Source organism: Microtus oregoni, unplaced genomic scaffold (assembly GCF_018167655.1).
Source record: "Microtus oregoni isolate MIOR12 unplaced genomic scaffold, Mior012 000088F_ref0000325, whole genome shotgun sequence".
Classification (NCBI taxonomy): Eukaryota; Metazoa; Chordata; class Mammalia; order Rodentia; family Cricetidae; genus Microtus; species Microtus oregoni.
This window is the reverse complement of record NW_024544555.1, coordinates 3,660,672-3,679,378: the sequence shown is the minus strand read 5'-3', so window position 1 is coordinate 3,679,378 and position 18,707 is coordinate 3,660,672. Positions and strand designations below refer to the sequence as shown.

The 18,707-nt window shown below is 41.4% G+C and overlaps 1 protein-coding gene across 2 annotated transcripts in view; it reads left to right on the top strand.

Moving 5' to 3' along the window:
• LOC121442241 (janus kinase and microtubule-interacting protein 2) overlaps nt 1-17,955 on the top strand; it is a 157,364-nt gene extending 139,409 nt beyond the window's left edge. Inside the window, exons 18-21 of one of the 2 annotated variants that reach the window (XM_041643706.1) lie at nt 1,185-1,388; nt 7,250-7,315; nt 9,724-9,794; nt 16,634-17,955. In XM_041643706.1, coding sequence (XP_041499640.1) covers nt 1,185-1,388; nt 7,250-7,315; nt 9,724-9,774 — 321 coding nt within the window. In that variant the 3' untranslated portion in view covers nt 9,775-9,794; nt 16,634-17,955. The remainder of the gene's footprint in view (nt 1-1,184; nt 1,389-7,249; nt 7,316-9,723; nt 9,795-16,633) is intronic. The other variant, XM_041643705.1, reaches the window with a different exon arrangement.
• Nucleotides 17,956-18,707: the final 752 nt, after the last annotated feature.

Genomic DNA, 18,707 nt, shown 5'->3' with positions numbered 1-18,707 from the left:
AAGTATCATCATCTGGCACTCTAATGTACAGAATAATAGGGGATTTCATGTGTGTTAGGCATATTTTAATTCATTTATTTTTTAAAATGGACATACAAATCACAGGTAATCCTGTTATTTCTAACTTACGTATGAGGAAAAACAAGATTTATAGAATAAAACCTTTGCTCATGTTTGTAGAAGGGTAAACTATGACACAACTCTTCCTCCAGAAACTCTCGACTAATTTAGGCCCATAAAGCAGCCACAGCAAGCAAGGCCATGGTGGTGAGCGGACTGTGTGTGTGTGTGTGTGTGTGTGTGTGTGTGTGTGTGTACACACATATATCTCAAATGGGGAACTGAGAAAGACATTTGAGCAGCATTAACCTCATTCTAGCCAAAAGAAGGGGACCATGTGCTGGGAAAATGGATCAAATGCTTGCCACCCAAGCATGAAGATCTGACCCCAGCAAGATTAGTGAGCTGCAGGGTCTCTGAGGTCCCCATGTCGATAGGTACTAATGCCAACCTCTGACCTACATACACACACACATACACACACACACACGAGTGTGCATCCATGTGTATATGTACTTACACACACATTTGCATATACACACCAAGAAAACCCCAAGATTCTAGGCCATTTTTGAATCGTATTTCCCACTTTTTCAAGGAAAAAGCATAGAAACCATCACACGTCTTCAAGTACAGAGAACTGACATGTGACTAAGAGATGATGCTTTGTGTTTGAAACATCTCTTCAATTTCAAGTGCTTGTTTTCTCCTTATACTTATTCCTGAGACCACAGCCACTGTGGCATAAGATTTCAACAAGCTTCAGGGGTTGTCAAGCAGGAAGGGGACTAAGCCCATTCCGGGCTACACTGGAAAAGGGAAGAAGATGTGGAGGTGCAATCATTATTACAGAGGGACTCCTAAAAACAAGGATCCAAACAAACAGGATCCCAAGAAAGAAAACGAACTTACTTACAGAGCAACTTGTGCATTGTGTGGGTGATGTTTGTGGTGTCTCATAAAGGGAATGGCCAGAAGGAAGCCAGGCGGGAGACACTCAGAAGCTTTAAAATGCTCTGAGTCTGAGGTACCATGTTCCTGACTCATCCATCCACGCACACTCTCCCTGCATCACACCCAAATGCTCAGTCCCAAAGTCAGACTTCTCTGATTCTATTTGCCAGAGAATCCAGGAGCTAGAGGCTACCTTGTACAATGCTCTGCAGCAAGAGACGGTGATCAAGTTCGGTGAACTGTTAAGTGACAAGCAGCAGGAGGAGCTGCGGACGGCTGTTGAAAAGTTACGGCGGCAGATGCTGAGGAAGAGCAGGGAGTATGACTGTCAGATCCTCCAGGAAAGGATGGAGCTCTTACAGCAAGCACACCAGGTGAGGATCAATTCCCGCATCTCTGTAGGTCAATCCTGAGCACGTGGGACTTAGGAACAAGCACTCGATGTCAGAACAGTAGTTTCCGAGATTGTCGGCAAGCGAAATAAGTGACTCATTCCCACTATCACTCAGTACAGGGGGACAGGTTGCTAATAAAACTTGGTCTTGAGGAAAATGACATTTCAGAGGGGCTGTGTGTGGCTATCAGTCTTTAGAATGACTTTGTCACGGGTCTTCTAATCTGCCGGAGCCTGATCGCTCACCTGTGTGAGGAAACAGGGTAGTGGCTCTTCTGTACTTGTTCCTGTCAGTCACTGAGCCTGAGGCAAACATCTGGAAGGAGTGAACAATATCACCTGCCTCTTTATTCTCAGAACAAGCAGCAGGAGTAAGGAGACCTGGAGGCTGCTCTGTGCAGCCTGGCATTTGTTCAATCGGGATCCGAAGGTTGTCTTTGTCACCAGAGAGAGGCTCAATGGTTAAAAGCACTGACGGCTTTTCCAAAGGACAAAGGTTCAATTTCTAGCACTCACACGATGGCCCATACTTGTCTGTAGCTCCAGCTCTAAGGGCTCTGATGCCCCCTCTGACATTCTCAGACATCAGGTATGCAAGTGCTCAATAGACATGCATGCAGTCAAATCCCCCTATACATCAAAATACATTGTGAATAAAGTGCAGGCTATACCTGCGTCATTTCAGCTCATCTTCACGAAAGCTCTAAGAGGTGTTTGCATTATCTCAAATTGAGAACAGAAGTATTCAAATGATTTATTCAAGACAGTAAGAGGCAGAGCAAAATCACAGACCAGGTACGCCAGCCCCTGCGACATAGGTGCTAACCATTGCACACTGCTGTCATGTGCTGCTTAAGGCATTTGTGACTTACATGCTCCATCTAGACTGGCAAGCCAAGAAGTAGGCACCCGTTACCAACTTTCAGCCAAAAATATTTGGGATTTTTCATTTGTGTTGTGACTTGACCAATAAGCACTAGCAGAGTCCTGTTTAGAAAGCAAACTCACGAGATTTTCAGAATTCATTGTGCCAGATTATAGTACTCTGGTCCTCAGCTGTGGCAATCTGGTGGAAGAAATAGGAGGTACAGAGCATGTGTTGAAGTTAAGGAGTTGAAATGGAATTGTGGTTATTTTATGACCCCACTAAGAGCAAGCACGGAAGCCTGACAGCATGGATAGAACCAGGGGCTGTGTGCTGCCCACACAGCAGAGCGCTCAAGTCCTTTGTCCCAAAGATGACAAGCATATGTATATGTTTTACGGAAAGCCTTCACAGTTAAAAGATTTGCCTAGTGGAAAGTTTTTGAAGCTTTGGCAGTAGGTTATTTCATGGGAATTTTTTGTTTGTCTCTTTGTGTCTCACTTCCACTGGGGGATAAGGGTATCTTCTCATATTCCTTAGTTGCAAAAGTGTCTAATTGGGTTTAGCAAACTGAGAGCTGTGTCTTGTAAGTACACATGTGTTTGTTTTAGCATGGACTAATAGTTGTCTAAATTTGCTCATGATAAAATTCTGGCGTCCCAGTTTGACACCCCCTTTAATCTGTTAGCTAAAGTACCTCTCTTGAAAGAATTCCACTTTTTATCTGAATTAGACTGAGTTGAGCGAGTTCCCTGACATTTCCCCCTCTCTAACAAATGTTCGCATTAAATGTACCTTTTCTAATTACTTCTTACTCTCCTCTCCCCTTTTAATCAGTATCTGAATAGCAGAGTTATTCCAGAAGGCACTGGCCAGGATGTACCAAAGACACTATGATATAATTATGACGTGTAAATTCTAGAGGCCATTGCTAGCCATTTATTAGACATTTGTGCTTAGATGTCCCCAAAATGAATACAATATGCATTCTTGTCCTTATCTCATCTCTGCTCTCCATCTGCTGGGTCAGCAGAATGGCTTTATCCAAAGTCACTCAGGGTGCAACACCTATGTCTTCTCTGTCCTCTCCCTCAGGGAATTTAGGTAGCACCACATCCAACAGACATGGACATGGGCATCCTTGGTCTATTTTGCTCACACTGTTACAGGCATTGGCAGGATCTTTCATGATTAGAGTGGCTTCCAGGTGCCCTGGTACTAACCTGACTCTGTCATCTAGGCATGTGTTCAGACATTTCAGTGTATGTACTAGTGGTAGAGTCAATGTGCTGGATATCTAGAATACTCACCGTGGACACTGCCCTCCTGAGCATTTGAGGACAGAGGTCATTAGCATAAAGAAAATAATTCTGGTGTATTTTGATAAATGGCATTAACAAAGGCCCATGGGCCCCCAGGGGCCATGGAAATCAGACTGTAGGAACTTCCGACTTTTCTCCCTTCCATTTTGTAAGTATGCCCTGTTTTTTTTTTTCACCTTTCCTTATGGTAATTTCTTTCCCAAGGGCATCTGTGATTTCCCTTTTGAAGTGGTTTAAGTCCTGTGTAGGTCTCCTGAGGTCCTTCATTAGTGGTCATCCCTCCCTTAAGATGTGACTTGAGACACAGGAGTTCTTTCCGGTGCAAAGCCTAGTGTCACTTGTCCATGGTTTCTTATTCCTGAGCCTTTATTTGCCTATTTTTTCACCAAAAAAAAAAAAAAATGGCATTCAAACATTCTTATTTTTTTCCTGTGCCCTGCTAAAGGTTTGCCACTTCCAGAATCCTCTTCTGGATGAACAAAGTGTACAAAATGTTCTTAAACCAATACATTTAAAACTTTGTTTTGTAATTATTTAGAGTCATGTACTAAAGGCCAGATGTGCACCAGATGCTGTGAATATGGCAGTTACTGAAGACATCACATCTGCCATATAGATGGGAAAGGACAAAGCCACAGCACAAATGAACCATGCAGGAAATATCTCTAAGGAAGTCCCTAAGTGCTGGGAAAAAACTTCGACAGTGTCTATGGATGTGCATGTGAGTCAGAAAGGATTAAGCATGTTAGGACAGGTAGTCCAAGAATACCCTTGAAGATCCATGAAAACCAGGGAACCCACCACTCAAAGGTCCCAGCGTAGACAGAGACTGTACTTTCCTTCCCGGCTGCCCAGACCCAAATAATCACACAGAAACTATATTAAATACAACACTGCTTGACCTATTAGCTCAGGCTTCTTATTAAGTAACTCTTCCATCTTAAATTAACCAATTTCTTTTAATCTATGTAATACCATGAGGCTGTGGCCTACCAGTAAGGTTCCAGCATTTGTCTCCTTTGGCAGCTACATGGTGTCTCTTTGACTCTGCCTACTCTTTATATATATATATATATATATATATATATATATATATATATATATATATTGTTCAGATTTCCCACCTGGTTTTGTTCTGCCCTGCCATAGGCTGAAGCAGCTTCTTTATTAACCAATAGTAATAAAACATATTCACAGCATGCAGAGGGGAATCCCACACCATCTCAGAAAAGGAGCAAGTACTAAGCCCTGGTGTGCACTCAAGAGCTACAGAAGAAGTTGGTATGTCTGATGTGCACAGAGTTGGGCTAAGAGGTGAAGCTGGAGACCGTGAAGGGTAAAGATCAGTGTGGAACCTTGCAAGAGTCCAGGCCTTAGTTTTATACTCAGCTAACTTTTCCTTTCTCCACCTCTAAGACACAGGAATCATCTACAGTGTGGAACAGTCTGACTACAGACTAACACAGGAGATTGGTGACAGTGTTTTACATCTTTGCCATTTTGCACATTTGTTTCTTAATTCTGTTACTCTCCGTTTTACATCCCATCTGTCAAAGAACATCGTAGCTCCTTGGGACCAGGACTTAGTTGATGCCTTAGCTGTATACTACGTGGTATACAGTCATAGACAGAAAACGGTCAGCAAACACAGACCTGAAGACTGAATAAGCGCTTCAGCACTCTCATGGATGTATGGTTTCCTGAATCAATATTTATATCTGTATATAGACACAGGCCAAGGAATTGTGTGCATAAAGAAGAGAGAAATACCTGGCACATTTATTGTTCGGTTGTGTAGCCTTGGAGTATATGCTGTACCACTGAAGTACACACCAGCACACATCACACATATGCATATATCGGTGCTACCATATTCCAGGCTCACCTGCATCTCCATCGTTCATCAACATGCTGAGATGAGATGAGAACTAGAGCACAAGCCTCACCTACTTTCTTTGACAGCAGGGTTTCTCCCTCTTAGTAGTACAAAGACAGATCATCTAGATCAAGCGGAATTCCTAGGGGTGGGAGGATGTCTCCTCCATTGTGGGATATATCTTAATGGCTTCTACTGCAACTAACTAAGTTAAAAGAGCTGTTAAATATTTTAAACACAGTTGTGACAATAAGAAATATTTACACTGTTACGCACTAGTGATAGGTACATACATTTGCCACTATAATAAAACATGAAATAACTATGCATTATAAAATAAGCATAACAAAAAAAGCATGCCAATGAACTTGAAAAATTATCAGACATGGCCAATTGCCATCCTCCAGGAGAGGGTGAAAATTTCCTCTAGCTGGCCCTTTTTAGAGAGGAAACTTGATTTCCATGTTAGAATGTTTTCTTCTAGCTTCTATTTATTTCTCCTCATGCTGCATTATAAAAATCTCTCTATTATTATCACCCTAGTAGGCTTCCAGCTGAAGGGCCAGTTCACTGTTTTAGCTCCTACAAACGGTGACCATTATATAGCAAGCTTGCTATGCATCATAATGCACACGGGTACCAGAAGCCTTTAGATTGTCAAGAGAAACTGTGAAGACTCCTTTTGCTCCCAAACAGTTATCTATGTAATGCCGTCATCCAATCTGGGTGGTCTACCTGTGTGGATTGTGGTTACATAGGCTTTTCTGCATTTCTGACTGCTATGCTGTTTTGTTACAATTGCTTCATCCCCAGCTTATCAGCTTACTTCTGAGAAGTTGTACTAAAGCGTACTCTCACTGACATTTGAGAATTGGTCAATCATGTTTTGTGAAAAAATTCCATCCCCAAACAGGGCTGAAGCAGGGAGACAAGAAAGACCAACAGCATTCTGCTATTGCACAGTCGGTACCAGCCATTTTTACTGTACAAATAAGCAACCAGAATATCAATCAAAAGGGTTGACAAAAGCATCACTAGTTCTGGGACATACTGCTCTCTGACAAGGATATTACACTCCCACACTTCCTATAAGCTCACATTCCCCAGGGCAAAAGTAATCTGGCCAAGTCCAGCGGCAGTGTGGTGGAAGGCACCCCACCCCTGCTAGGCCTCTCCAGGGGGAAAGAAAGGGGTGGGTTGTTCATACACTGTTATGGTCACAAAATTCTCAAAAGCCAATTAAAGCAAAGGTAAGGTTCACCTGTGCCCATGCACTCAGAAGTTCCTATCCATGATCACAGTTGGCTCCTTACTTCAGGGCAGTTCATCATGGAAGAAACAGGAGTGAAGAAAGTTGCTCATCCTGAGGCAGTCATAAAGCAAAGAGGGGATTGGGATCAAGTCCCCAATATTCTCATCAAGGGAATGCCCGATGACCTAATGTCCTCCAAAAAGCCCTACCTCCCATCAGCCATATGGGCTAATGACCATGCCTGTAGCATGCATATTTTTTTTTGTGGGGGGAGGTGTTTAAGATCCAAACTAAAGCAGATAGAAAATACTCAGCTCAAAAATGTTAACAGTGACAATATTTTCCCAACACAGGTCTGGATAAGCATTGGGACATGCATTTCCCTGTGGGTAGGGAAAAGTGTATTTGTGCTATTTCCATTCGCTGGCACTAATAGCAGTGTTTTCACAGCAAACATTATGTTTTGTTTGGTGAACAATTTCCTCAACAGCCTAGCACCTAATAGTGTTTTCCCTAATTTATTCAGAGAATCCGTGACCTAGAGGATAAGACGGACATTCAGAAACGGCAGATAAAGGACTTGGAGGAAAAGGTATGTGTTAAACTCCTTTGTTAATCTGAAAGTGCTGCTTGTTTGATTTCTCTGCTATCTCTTTCTTCTCGGTTATTGGGACAGGCAATAACCTTATCGGTCTGGCACAGGCAGACATAGGTACGGGGAACTTGGTGCCCACTTTCAGTAGGACGCCAGGATTTGTGTTGGGTGGGGAGTGCTGTCCCATCAGCAGTCTTGATATTTCCACCATGTGTAGTTTTGATTCCCTTCACTCTGCCTTCCTCATCTTAATTTCCAATACTTTTTTTCCATTACTCTGATTTGCTTTTTCTTTCAAACATATTTTAGTACATTAAAAAAGAAATCAAACACACAAACATTTCCCATTATTTATAAAAATTCCCTTTCATCCCTGGGCTTCAGTTTCACTTTAACACTTAGTTCAGAAACCGTCTATAGAGCGAGTTCCAGGATGGCCAGGAATACATAGAGAAACCCTTGCCTTGAACCCACTTCCCCACAAAGAGAGAGAGAGAGAGAGAGAGAGAGAGAGAAATTTCTTTCAAGAGGTCCTGTGTTTGGTGAAACTAATGAATAGTGTTGTAAAGAGGGCACGTGAAAGCCATTGAGTTGTTGACAGAAGAGAAATGGCTCCATCTGGTGCAAAGACCTGACTTACCTGACAGGCCAGAGGCATTCTGCTGGGGAATGCAGAAAGAGAGCAGAGTTCTCTCCCTCCCGTGTCCCTGCCTCCCTGACTGGAAGTAGCTCCCCAGACCCCGGGGGTGAAATCGGTTATTTGGCTGTAACTTCTATGGGATTCAAGAAGACCACAGCAAACCATCTGGCATTCTTGAGACTATGGCTAAAACTGAGCTCCTCCAAAAATGCATGTGTCCTGGTCCACATATGTGAGGTCAGGAGTTAGTGTAGTCTGGAAGCCGTATCCCTGGGCGCTCACGTTCATAGACTGTGAGCTCTGCTTCTGATGTCACTTTGGGTAAGTGACTACAAACACGCCTTTTGTGTCCATAAAATGGTAGTGGCAACACCCAAACTGACTTCCTCTTATGGGTTCCATGAGGAATGAAGTCACATATGAAACTTGAAAAACATTTAAAAGTCTTCTTCTGAATTTTTCCCATCCTTGAAGTACACCTTAGTCCTCCTTAGAATTTTATATCGGAATGTCCCTCATTTCAAACCATTCAGTTCTTCAGGACTGAGTGAGGCCACAGTGAATTACAGTGATCCAAGCGCTGCATGCAGTTTCCTTGCAGTTGGTGGAACGCTCCACGGAAGACAGGGCTGCTCCCTGCATTCTTGGTTGTGGGAAAGCACACCTTGTGTTGTCTATTTCTGACATTTTGGAGTGGCCCAGTCTGGTCTGCCTTGGTGTTAATCCCCTTGCTCTGACTCAAACAGGAAGATACAATTGAGGCAAGTCTGTGAAGAAACTTCGGGGTGCTATTCGGTCCCCTTCAAGGGAGGCTTCCAAAAGTGGAGAGATTGGGTTGCCACTCCAGCACCTACCTAAATAAATCCTGTGAAAATTTGGGGAGAAGAGAAACTAAGACTATATCAGCTGTCGGAATTTAATGAGGATGTTTCACTACCATTTTGTCCCATAATATTTATAGACCTGAACTTCCTAGTCATCTATGATAATGAAGTAATGCAGCAATTAGTGTTGAATATCGTCTTAAGGTAGAGAACTGAGCTACTTAAATAACAAGCTGGTTGACTCTTGAGAGGATAGAATGGGAGATGAGGTTCACACTCAGTGTCCTGCTCACATGACCTCACTCCCTCCTGCCTTCCAGCCTACTGAAACAGCTAAGGGTCAGTGCACTCTTCATTTTCCCCTTGCAATCCTTGAAAGCCTGCTCAGAGTGCACACCATGTCCCTGCTGGGCTAGGGTGGCTCATTTCCATGCACACAGTAGGTGTAAATCAGGGGATATCAACGAACCAAGGAAAACAGCCTCCTCTGCACACAGCACTTCACGTGACCAAAGCGCTTCCAATGTTGTAGTTTCCTGTGCTTTTTTGTAAGTATTCAATGAGGGAGACACAGCAGATGCTATGGTCCTCTTATAAGCACAAATCTCTGATTACAGTTCTGAAGTACCCTCACATCCCTGAAAGAGAGAGACCATGCACACAGTAAAGTACAAAGCTCTCATTGCGCTCCAAGACAGTATGGGGTTAGACTGATCCTTCACTAACTCTGCACTTAGTTTTTCTAGTGAAAATTTAGAGCCTAAAGCCTAGAACAATTGTTGGTGAGAATCCCATTATTAATTCTAAAATGGATGGCAATAAGTGAATGCAGGGTGGTTTTGGTTTGTTTTTAGGAGGGAATATGGAAAGCTGAGGTTTTGTGCTACCTGAATGCTGATGGGAGCTCAGATTTACATAATCTCCTTCTTTTTCTTCTGCAGTTTCTGTTTCTATTCTTGTTCTTCTCTCTTGCCTTCATTCTATGGCCTTGATGTCAAGGTGCCTCTTAAAGGTAAGACTCCTTTTAACTCAACACCGTAGCTCTAAGAGGTGGCAGATAAGAAGAAGATTACATGTTGTTATTGGACCACATGTCCTTTCCAAACCAAACAGTTTATTAGTTAGCCACAAAATGGGGAATGGGTCCAATGCAGGTTGACTGTTTTTAAAACTTAAAGTTGTACGGTGTAAAACTGATGTTTTCAGTTTAGTTATAGTACCTTAGGAAGTCACAAAGTCTGTGAATCTTAGTGTTCTCATTGTGGCTGTCTATCACCCAGAAGGAGTTGTGTGTCTGTATCTACCACATCTACCACATGAGAAAACGTCACTGGGCCTTTAGTATTCCCCCAATGCTGATTCCAAGACTCAGAGAAACCAATTATGAACACTATTGCAACTCTGTCCCAATCTTTCCACATCAGAAGTCAGGAAAGCATGGTAGTAAGTGAACATGGATCCTATTTTAAAACAAGACACCTTTCAGCATTAATTCAAGAAAAAAGTGCAGTCATTTTATGGTCATTACTAAACTGGCATCTGATGAGCACTTGCCTCAATCATTCTAGCTTGTGGTTCTCGGTGCTGAAAATAACAGGCACAGAAGAAGGCTTATCGTGCACTTCATGAGCCAGACCACATGAGCTGAGAGAGTTGATGGGAGGTGGGAATGATAGAGAGCAGGGACTGGTCTGCATCTCACCGCATAGCAGGTGGTTCTGATGTCCGATCAGCAATGGAAACCACAAATGTCAATACTACTGTTTACAAAGGGCTGTTCTAAGTATACTTCCATGGACCACTTCGACTTTGATTATTCTGTGAAATTACATTATACAGAGTTCCCCTCTAGGCTTCATATTAGTTGTTATTCTTCTAACAAGCAGAAAGATAGAAGAGAGATTCTTTCCCTCCCTCTCCGTGAATGTCAACCTCAGTGCCTCCCTGTGAAATAAACAAGTAAGAAGGCTTTAGCATGACCTGAAGTGGAGAGAGTGAAGCAAAGGGGCTTAGAAAGTTTATGTCCTTTGATTATCCATCCTCCGGCTGTATTTCTTCTTCCAAAAGGTTTTCTTCATAGTCTGAAAACTATTTTTTTTTCTCTGTGGTTTCTGCTAAGTGTTTGGGGGTTCCTGGGGACATTCAAGATTGGCTATGTGCTTCAAAGTAGCACACAATTGACACTTAGTCAGTCTCTCTAGACTGAAGGTCTAGTGTGGAAATACAATAGGAAATGAGTGTGATAACGACTCTGGTCAGTGTAAATGCATGCAGGCAAAATGGCAGTGGTTGAGAATTACAGACGTCGATTATAGTGTGAATTCTGCCAGTGAGAAGTGTGACAGTAGGCAATTTATTTAATCTACTTGACTCTTTACATATTTACCCATAGCATGGGGATGTGTTGAGAGAATTGAATGTTGTCACCCATAAAAAATATTTACCAAATTGCCTGCAAAATAATTAAATAATTGCAATTCTTAGCTAGCTACAATTATTTTTCAATAGAATAGTTATCACATTCATTAATTTTTGTAATATGAATATGAAAGTGTAACTTTCAGTTATTTCCAACCAAACATAACATAAATCCAAACAAGAAGTTGCCTATTCAGAAAGTAATCTTATCTCGATTAACATTTGGAAAGCCAACACTACTCAAAACTGAATGATGTCATTTGTGTCTGCAAAGCAATTTAGATAAGGATAGAGAGAAGACAAGTGATCATATTGTTCACAGATAGTAAAAGCATACTACAGATAATTTGTATATACTAAATCAATAATTCTGACCATAAGCCTAAAACTAACTTACATATAGAGACTTAACATTGTTTAGAGAAAGTGATTTATGGTCATACATATTTTCTTTGAGCAATACTGTAAGTGATCCTGGGTAGTTTCTAAAAGTACATTATCCTAGCATTTACATCACCCTGATTTCAATCTTTAGTCTCAGCCAAAAGGGGGGTTATTGGGGAGTCTTCATCATATGTTTATCTAGCACTAATAAATCCTATAGAATTAATGCTATTCTCTTATTATACCTTATTCCTTTATGGATCTTCACTTCCATAAAAAACTACCCAGACTGGGTGATTTACAAATATTAGAGTTATTTTTCACAGTTTGGAGGTTAAGGAGTCTACACCCAGTCATTGTCAGGGTCTACATCTGGTGAAGACTCAGCTTCTGCTTTCCAGATGACACATTGTTATGTGTTCTGGAACAGACACTATGTCGGAACAGAAAGACACAAAGAACTTGCTCAGTTTTTTCAGGCCTTTTCTGGGATAAAAATCCAGTCCATGATGGGGTCACCTCCCGTGTCAGTAAAGAAAGCCTCTACCCTCTGGCTTCAATTAGGACTCGTTAAATAGTGTATGTTCTTACATTCATACTCCCATGAATCAGTTGCCTAACAATTCCCAATGCCGTTTTCTTTATCAGTAAAACAGAGATAGCAATGGATATCTTTTATTGAATTCCACATGAATTTATTGAATGATAAATTGCAATGGAGTTCTGAAGGAATGGAAAGGGTGGGAGCTGTTCCTGGGTTTCCGAATGGGGTGGCTGGTCGAACGGATGTGCCTTTAAGATATTAATTGCAGTCTTTGACAAATGAGAGCTGCTGAAAGAGAGGCAGTTTTCCTTCAGGGTGTGATCTAGGGTATGATCAATGACATTCCCATGGATAGTCACCATTCAAGAGCAGGACAAATTGGACTTTGTGGGTTCAAAAAAGTACTTGAGAGCAAAAGTCAGAGAGGTAGGCAACAGAGTTGGCATGGAAAGATGGAGTTGGTATGGGGCTGGAGGATTAGAGTGAATATTATCAAAATATATTGTATTTAAATAATCAATAAAATATTGTTTGAAGATATTAAAGTCACAAATCAGGAGTGACATGCTCTTGGTTCAGAGCCTGGTGGCATGGAGGGTTTCAGAATGATAGCTGCAAGCAGTGTGCCTCAGAGAAGAAAGGTAAAAGTCAGCCTCTGTAAGGACTTGCTTAAAAAATTCTCTGATCAGCCGGGCAGTGGTGGCGCACGCCTTTAATCCCAGCACTCGGGAGGCAGAGGCAGGTGGATCTCTGTGAGTTCGAGGCCAGCCTGGTCTACAAGAGCTAGTGCCAGGACAGGCTCCAAAGCTACAGAGAAACCCTGTCTCGAAAAAACTAAAAAAAAAAAAGAAAAAAAAATTCTCTGATCCACAGCGTGATTCTGGATAATTGAAGTTACTCAGGTTGAATGCCACTGGCCCCACAATAGCAACAATAATTTCCTTTAAAGATACTCCTTAATTTATAGAATGTAAAAGCCTGGAAAACTGATTATAAACTAGTTGGATTTAAAAACTAACACATTCTAACTACAAGCGTTATCTAGCTAACTCTAATAGGCAGAAACAATGACTTATTGTGGTGGCAGATAGCTACAGTTCCAACACTGGAACAGTAAAGGCAGAAAGATTATGAGTACAAGGCCAGCCATGGCCAAAATTAAACAGAAAAGAAATGAAAATGATATATGGCTATGATCCAGAATATATGATGGAATTTCTCATAGAATATAAACCGACAGCTTGCAAGTAAATGCCTCTGAAAGGGAATATATTTATTGTATGTGTAAAGATACATAAAAATCTCTCTAAAACATTGTTGTATAGGTTTGGATAAGATTTTTTTTCCCAGGGAGTAAAGAATGTTATTCTTTTTTAAAAAAATATTATTGTGGGCTGGAGAGATGGCTCAAAGGTTAAGAGCATTGTTTGCTCTTCCAAAGGTCCTGAGTTCAATTCCCAGCAACCATATGGTGGCTCACAACCATCTGTAATGGGGTCTGGTGCCCTCTTCTGGCCTGCAGGCATACACACAGACAGAATATTGTATAATAAATAAATAAATAAATAAATAAATAAATAAATTTTTAAAAAAATATATATTATTGAATCTATCTTATGAGTATTTTGCCTGCATGTGTATCTGTGCACCATATGTGTGCAGTGTTCAGAGAAGCCAGAAGAGGGCATTGGGTCTCCTGAAACTGTTACAGGTGGTTGTGAGCCACCACCACATGAGTGCTGGGAATGAAATCTGGGTCTTCTACAAAAACAACCAGTGAGTCATCTCTCTGGCCCCAAGGATGCAGCTAAGCTCTTGTGGTGGTGATAGTGTGTAAATGTGAATTGAGACTTATCTTTTCAATTCAGTCTCATTTCCTTTCCTCATCCTTCAAATAATTCTTCAATATAGTCCCCCACTTCCCGTTCACTTCTAGTAACTGAAATTCTCACCAAGTTTAGAACTTCAATCTCATATTTGATTTAATCTCATGTCTTTTCTTATCCTATCTTAGCAAGGTAAGATACCCCAAAGGGGAACTGGTTCATGATTTGGCTGTAGTTCTCATGCCTTCCTTCCATCCACGGGGCTCAGAGTTTATTGAGAGGAGAAAGGAGCATAAGAAGAGAGAAACTGCTTCTGAGTGATTGTCACAATTTCCCTGACTGTGATTGGCTAGGTCTTTGAAGTCTTTTCTTGGCAAAGTGACCAAAGACTGGCCATCCTGAGAGTGTGCAGCAAACATGCATGAGCTCTTCAGAGGGCCACTCCGAGAATGTCCAGTGTCCTAGTCTCAGCCTATCTGAGGCCCAGCCTTCTCCAGTGTTGTTCTAGCTCCCATCAGTGGCTCTAGCCCACAGCTTCTGGCTGGGGAGGTCATCTTTTGTTGAAGCATAAGCAGAGATAATAACACTTCTGCCCCCATCTCTACTCTGCCATCCCACTCCAATTCTCTCCTCTGAGAAACTAAAGAAGAGAAAGAAGTATGTATACAGAAGACAGGTCTCTGCCGGTGCACACATCACCAAACTTTTAATGCCTCTTGGCAATACCCCATCCCCCCAGTGTATTTTCTTTCATTATTTGTCAATTTAGTCATTCATTTGTTTATTTCATATGTATGTAGAGGTCACATTGATGAAGCAAAGTCTCTCTTCCGCCGCTGTACTATGTTCTCCAGCCTAGGTGATCTATAAGATTCCAGATAATTCTCCTGTTTCCACCTCCCATATCATTATAGAAGTGCTGGATTTACATTTATATATAGAATAACATCTAGCTTTTTGTGGGTTCTGGGGATCCAAACTTGGGTCATCAGGCTTATGCAGCAAGTACTTTTACCTGCCTGCCCATCTTCTGTGTCCTCTCTCATCATAACCTCATCCCCTCATTCATTGTACGCCTTTGCCGTAGCCTACTCTGTGACTACACTCACCATCCTAATCTAAACCTTTAGAGTGAAATGTTTACACAAACATATATTACAGATACGTCTAACTTCTACCTGCAGCAAGAGTTTGTCTATTTAATGTGCCTCCACGTGGTGATTTGAACATGTGATTGAGAAACAAACACCTCCTGATCTGTCAGTTTGGACCTTGCTCAACATTTCTGGGGCAGTAGCATAATCTTTCTACAGAGTCAATATTTTCATTATTTATTTAGATTAAAAATGCCGCTTAGTCCGGATTTATCCCATGCTTTTTCAGACCTAGGCCAGCTGGCCTTGGTGAGTTCCCGATAGAACATCCCCATTGTCTCAGTGTGTGGGTGCACCCCTCGTGGTCCTGAGTTCCTTGCTCGTGCTCCGTCTCCTTCTGCTCCTGATTTGGACCTTGAGATTTCTGTCCGGTGCTCCCATGTGGGTCTCTGTCTATGTCTCCTTTCATCGCCTGATTAAGGTTAATATTCATGAGGATGCCTATGTGTTTGTCTTTGGATTCACCTTCTTATTTAGCTTCTCTAGGAGCATGAATTATAAGCTCAATGTCCTTTATTGAGGAATACTGAGAACTCAAGAACAATCGCAGTTGGTTTTTTATCCTACTGCACGTACTGGCTTTGGGGGAGCCTAGGCAGTTTGGATGCTCACCTTACGAGACCTGGATAGAGGTGGGCAGTCCTTGGACTTCCCACAGGACAGGGAACCCTGATTGCTCTTTGAGCAGATGGGGGGGGAGACTTGATCGGGGGAGGGGGAGGGAAATGGGAAGCGGTTGCGGGAAGGAGGCAGAAATCCTTAATAAATAAATAAATTAAAAAATAAATAAATAAATAAATAAAATAAAATAAAAAATGCCGCTTAGGCAAGCTGAATAGCTTGTTGTAACAACAAAGAATTTTTTTCTCTATTCAAGTCATTCAGAGTGAAGGCCTGTCCTTAAACAAGGCACAGTAGCATGTCCTCTTCTGCCATCTCTGGATGTTGTTGGAAGAAAGAAAATTATAAAGGAGAGTTCTATTTAAGTGAAAATCCAGACAGTAATACTAAGAGCAGGGAGAGAGCCCCATGGCCACAGCTCACTTTCAGGGACAATTCAGAGTCTGTACTGCAGAGTCCTCAGCAAGTTCTTCCTCAATCTCTGGGGTGAGAAACCATGTCAGTGGTTATAGTTGTACAACAGCAAGTGTGACATAAAAGTAAATCACAGAAAGTTGTAGATAGCATAACAGTATCTGGCAGTAATATTAAGAGCTAACATATCCAGGAAGCATAAAAACTGTTATTACTTTGTATGTAACTTATCTCAATAAATCATGGAATAAATCATTCTTTTCTCTCTCTTAAAGCAGCTAAGCCTAGAGATATTATATGATTTCCCAAAAGGCATTGAGTTCAAAACATAGACAAGAATAATAATATTTCTATCTTTATTTTTAAAAGTATGGTTTGGTTCTGGTGCCAGAAATTGACCAAAACTTGTCTTGTCTAAGAGTTTGCTTTTTTCCTTACTTAGCTGTTAACATAGATGATGGTTGGTAAATTATTTCCCTCTGTCTTACAGAAAATTCAAGAACACAGATCATACCCCCAGAAGGCATATGCTTTTAAACCTTCAAAGATGGCAAAATTGTTTACACCGATGTAAAGGAAATCAAAAGCTAAGAACTACCCTTTAGCCAAGACTGTGTGCTTTAAAGCCATTATTCAAGGTTTCTTACTTGACAGTTTATAATGACCCTGTTGAAAAATCTACATTATATGCTGCATTTAATGAAACGTGTGTATGTTGAACCAGAAGATGAGAACTATAAACATATATTGTGTGAAGGAAAAATTCAGCAGTGGAAACAGTTTCAGCAGATCAAGAGAAGATGTGTCTTGGGCATGGAACCAAAGTTACAATGAAACATTCAACTCCTGCTGTGCAGGGGGGGTCATTTTAATGTAACACCACACCCCATGGAAACACTATTCCTGAAAATAAACATCATTTTAAAAAAACAAAACAAACATAAGAAAAAAAATTGAGGGTGGGTGGGGAATGAAGCACGAGGAATACCTATGAGGAGCTATTTACAATAAAAGGTTTCATTTGAAAAGTCTGGTTTGTTACTCCAAGGATTTGCTTTTCTGTCCTTATGATTGTTTTAAACTCAGGAACAGAGACATCTGTGATACGGATGGAAGAAAAACACGTTCCACTTTGTTTCTCCTAAAGGTGGAATTGGGGATCAGAAGCGGATCCCAGTTACGCTACAAGCGACCAAGTCAAGTGACTCTGGGGTGTGTAACTTGGGATGCGAACAGAAATCTGATGGTGTCTGGCATCACACACCTGCGTTTCTCCACTGTGGATGGACTGGTCTCATCCATATTGAAAATGATGAAGATTATACCCACAAGTCACAAACAAACTCCCCAACTTAGCTCTGTTTAGAGCATCAAGAGCTATAGGGAACTAGGGCCAGAGAGCACCTCTGCATCCTCCAGTTTCAAGTTCAAATTGCCTGCAGATGAATACGCTCTCCGACTGAGGTGACATCGTAGAGGTGATAAGTCAAATACCAACAGTCGCGTTTGCCAGGGAACTGTGGATGGATATTGAGTATCCTGCGATATCCAGAGCAATCTGAACTCTTGTCATTTAGAACAATAACATTATTTTCTGAGATAGCTAACAGCGACACCATGGGCCTACTTTTCTCAAGAGAGGGCACGCGTTACTGACACTGCGGTTCTCTACCACAGGCAGATAGAAGACTTGTACTTCTTCTAAGTTATGTATTACTGAGTCTTGGATTCAGCACTGACAGTAAATCTATGTTCCTGAAAGGCTAATTTTACACCTCATTTACTATAGATAACAAGACAACCTCAAGTTTTCAGATAGTCAAAGTTTTCTTTCTGGGGCTAGGATTTCCACACATAGAGAATGTGTATAGGGAGTCAGAAACTCTTTTTATGAAACGCTACATAAATACTTCCAGATGGGAATTGCGCAGATTCTCCTTCAGTTGTAGCGCTGGCCTTTTTAAAGCCAGAACAGCTGAAAAGTCTACAAGACAAACAGAATGCTGGGGGCCCACATTTCTGCCCTTGTTTTTAATGCTTACCCAAGAATTTGGCCCAGTCACTGAACCTCTCTGTGCCTCAGTTTCCTCATTTGCAAAATGAGGGTTATTAAATGCTTTTTTTCATAAGATTTCATTTGCAATTCTGGAACAAGAGGTGCTTAAAGTAGCACGAAGTGCTTTGTAACTGTTATAAATGCTCTAGTGTTTGATTTCCCTATATAATGAAATAGTTATGGAATCTGGTTCAAACAGCATTACTGAAGCTTTCCCATCAAGCTACCTAAGACATTATTAGCAATAAATTGTGAGATTCAAAACCATGGTGAATCATCTATAGCAAATAGATTGAATCATACTATGTCATTTCAATGCTAAGCAACTCCTATGCTCTCCTGGTTGCATAAACATGCATCAAACAAGACCCCGTTATCATCACAGGAGAGCTGACCACGCAATCAAGGGTTGGCAAGAACAACTGAGAAATCTGAATATTTCTTTCAAGGAATGCCAGATGATGTGTCCTGATGCAAACACAAAATCATAACTATTCCGTGAACTCTT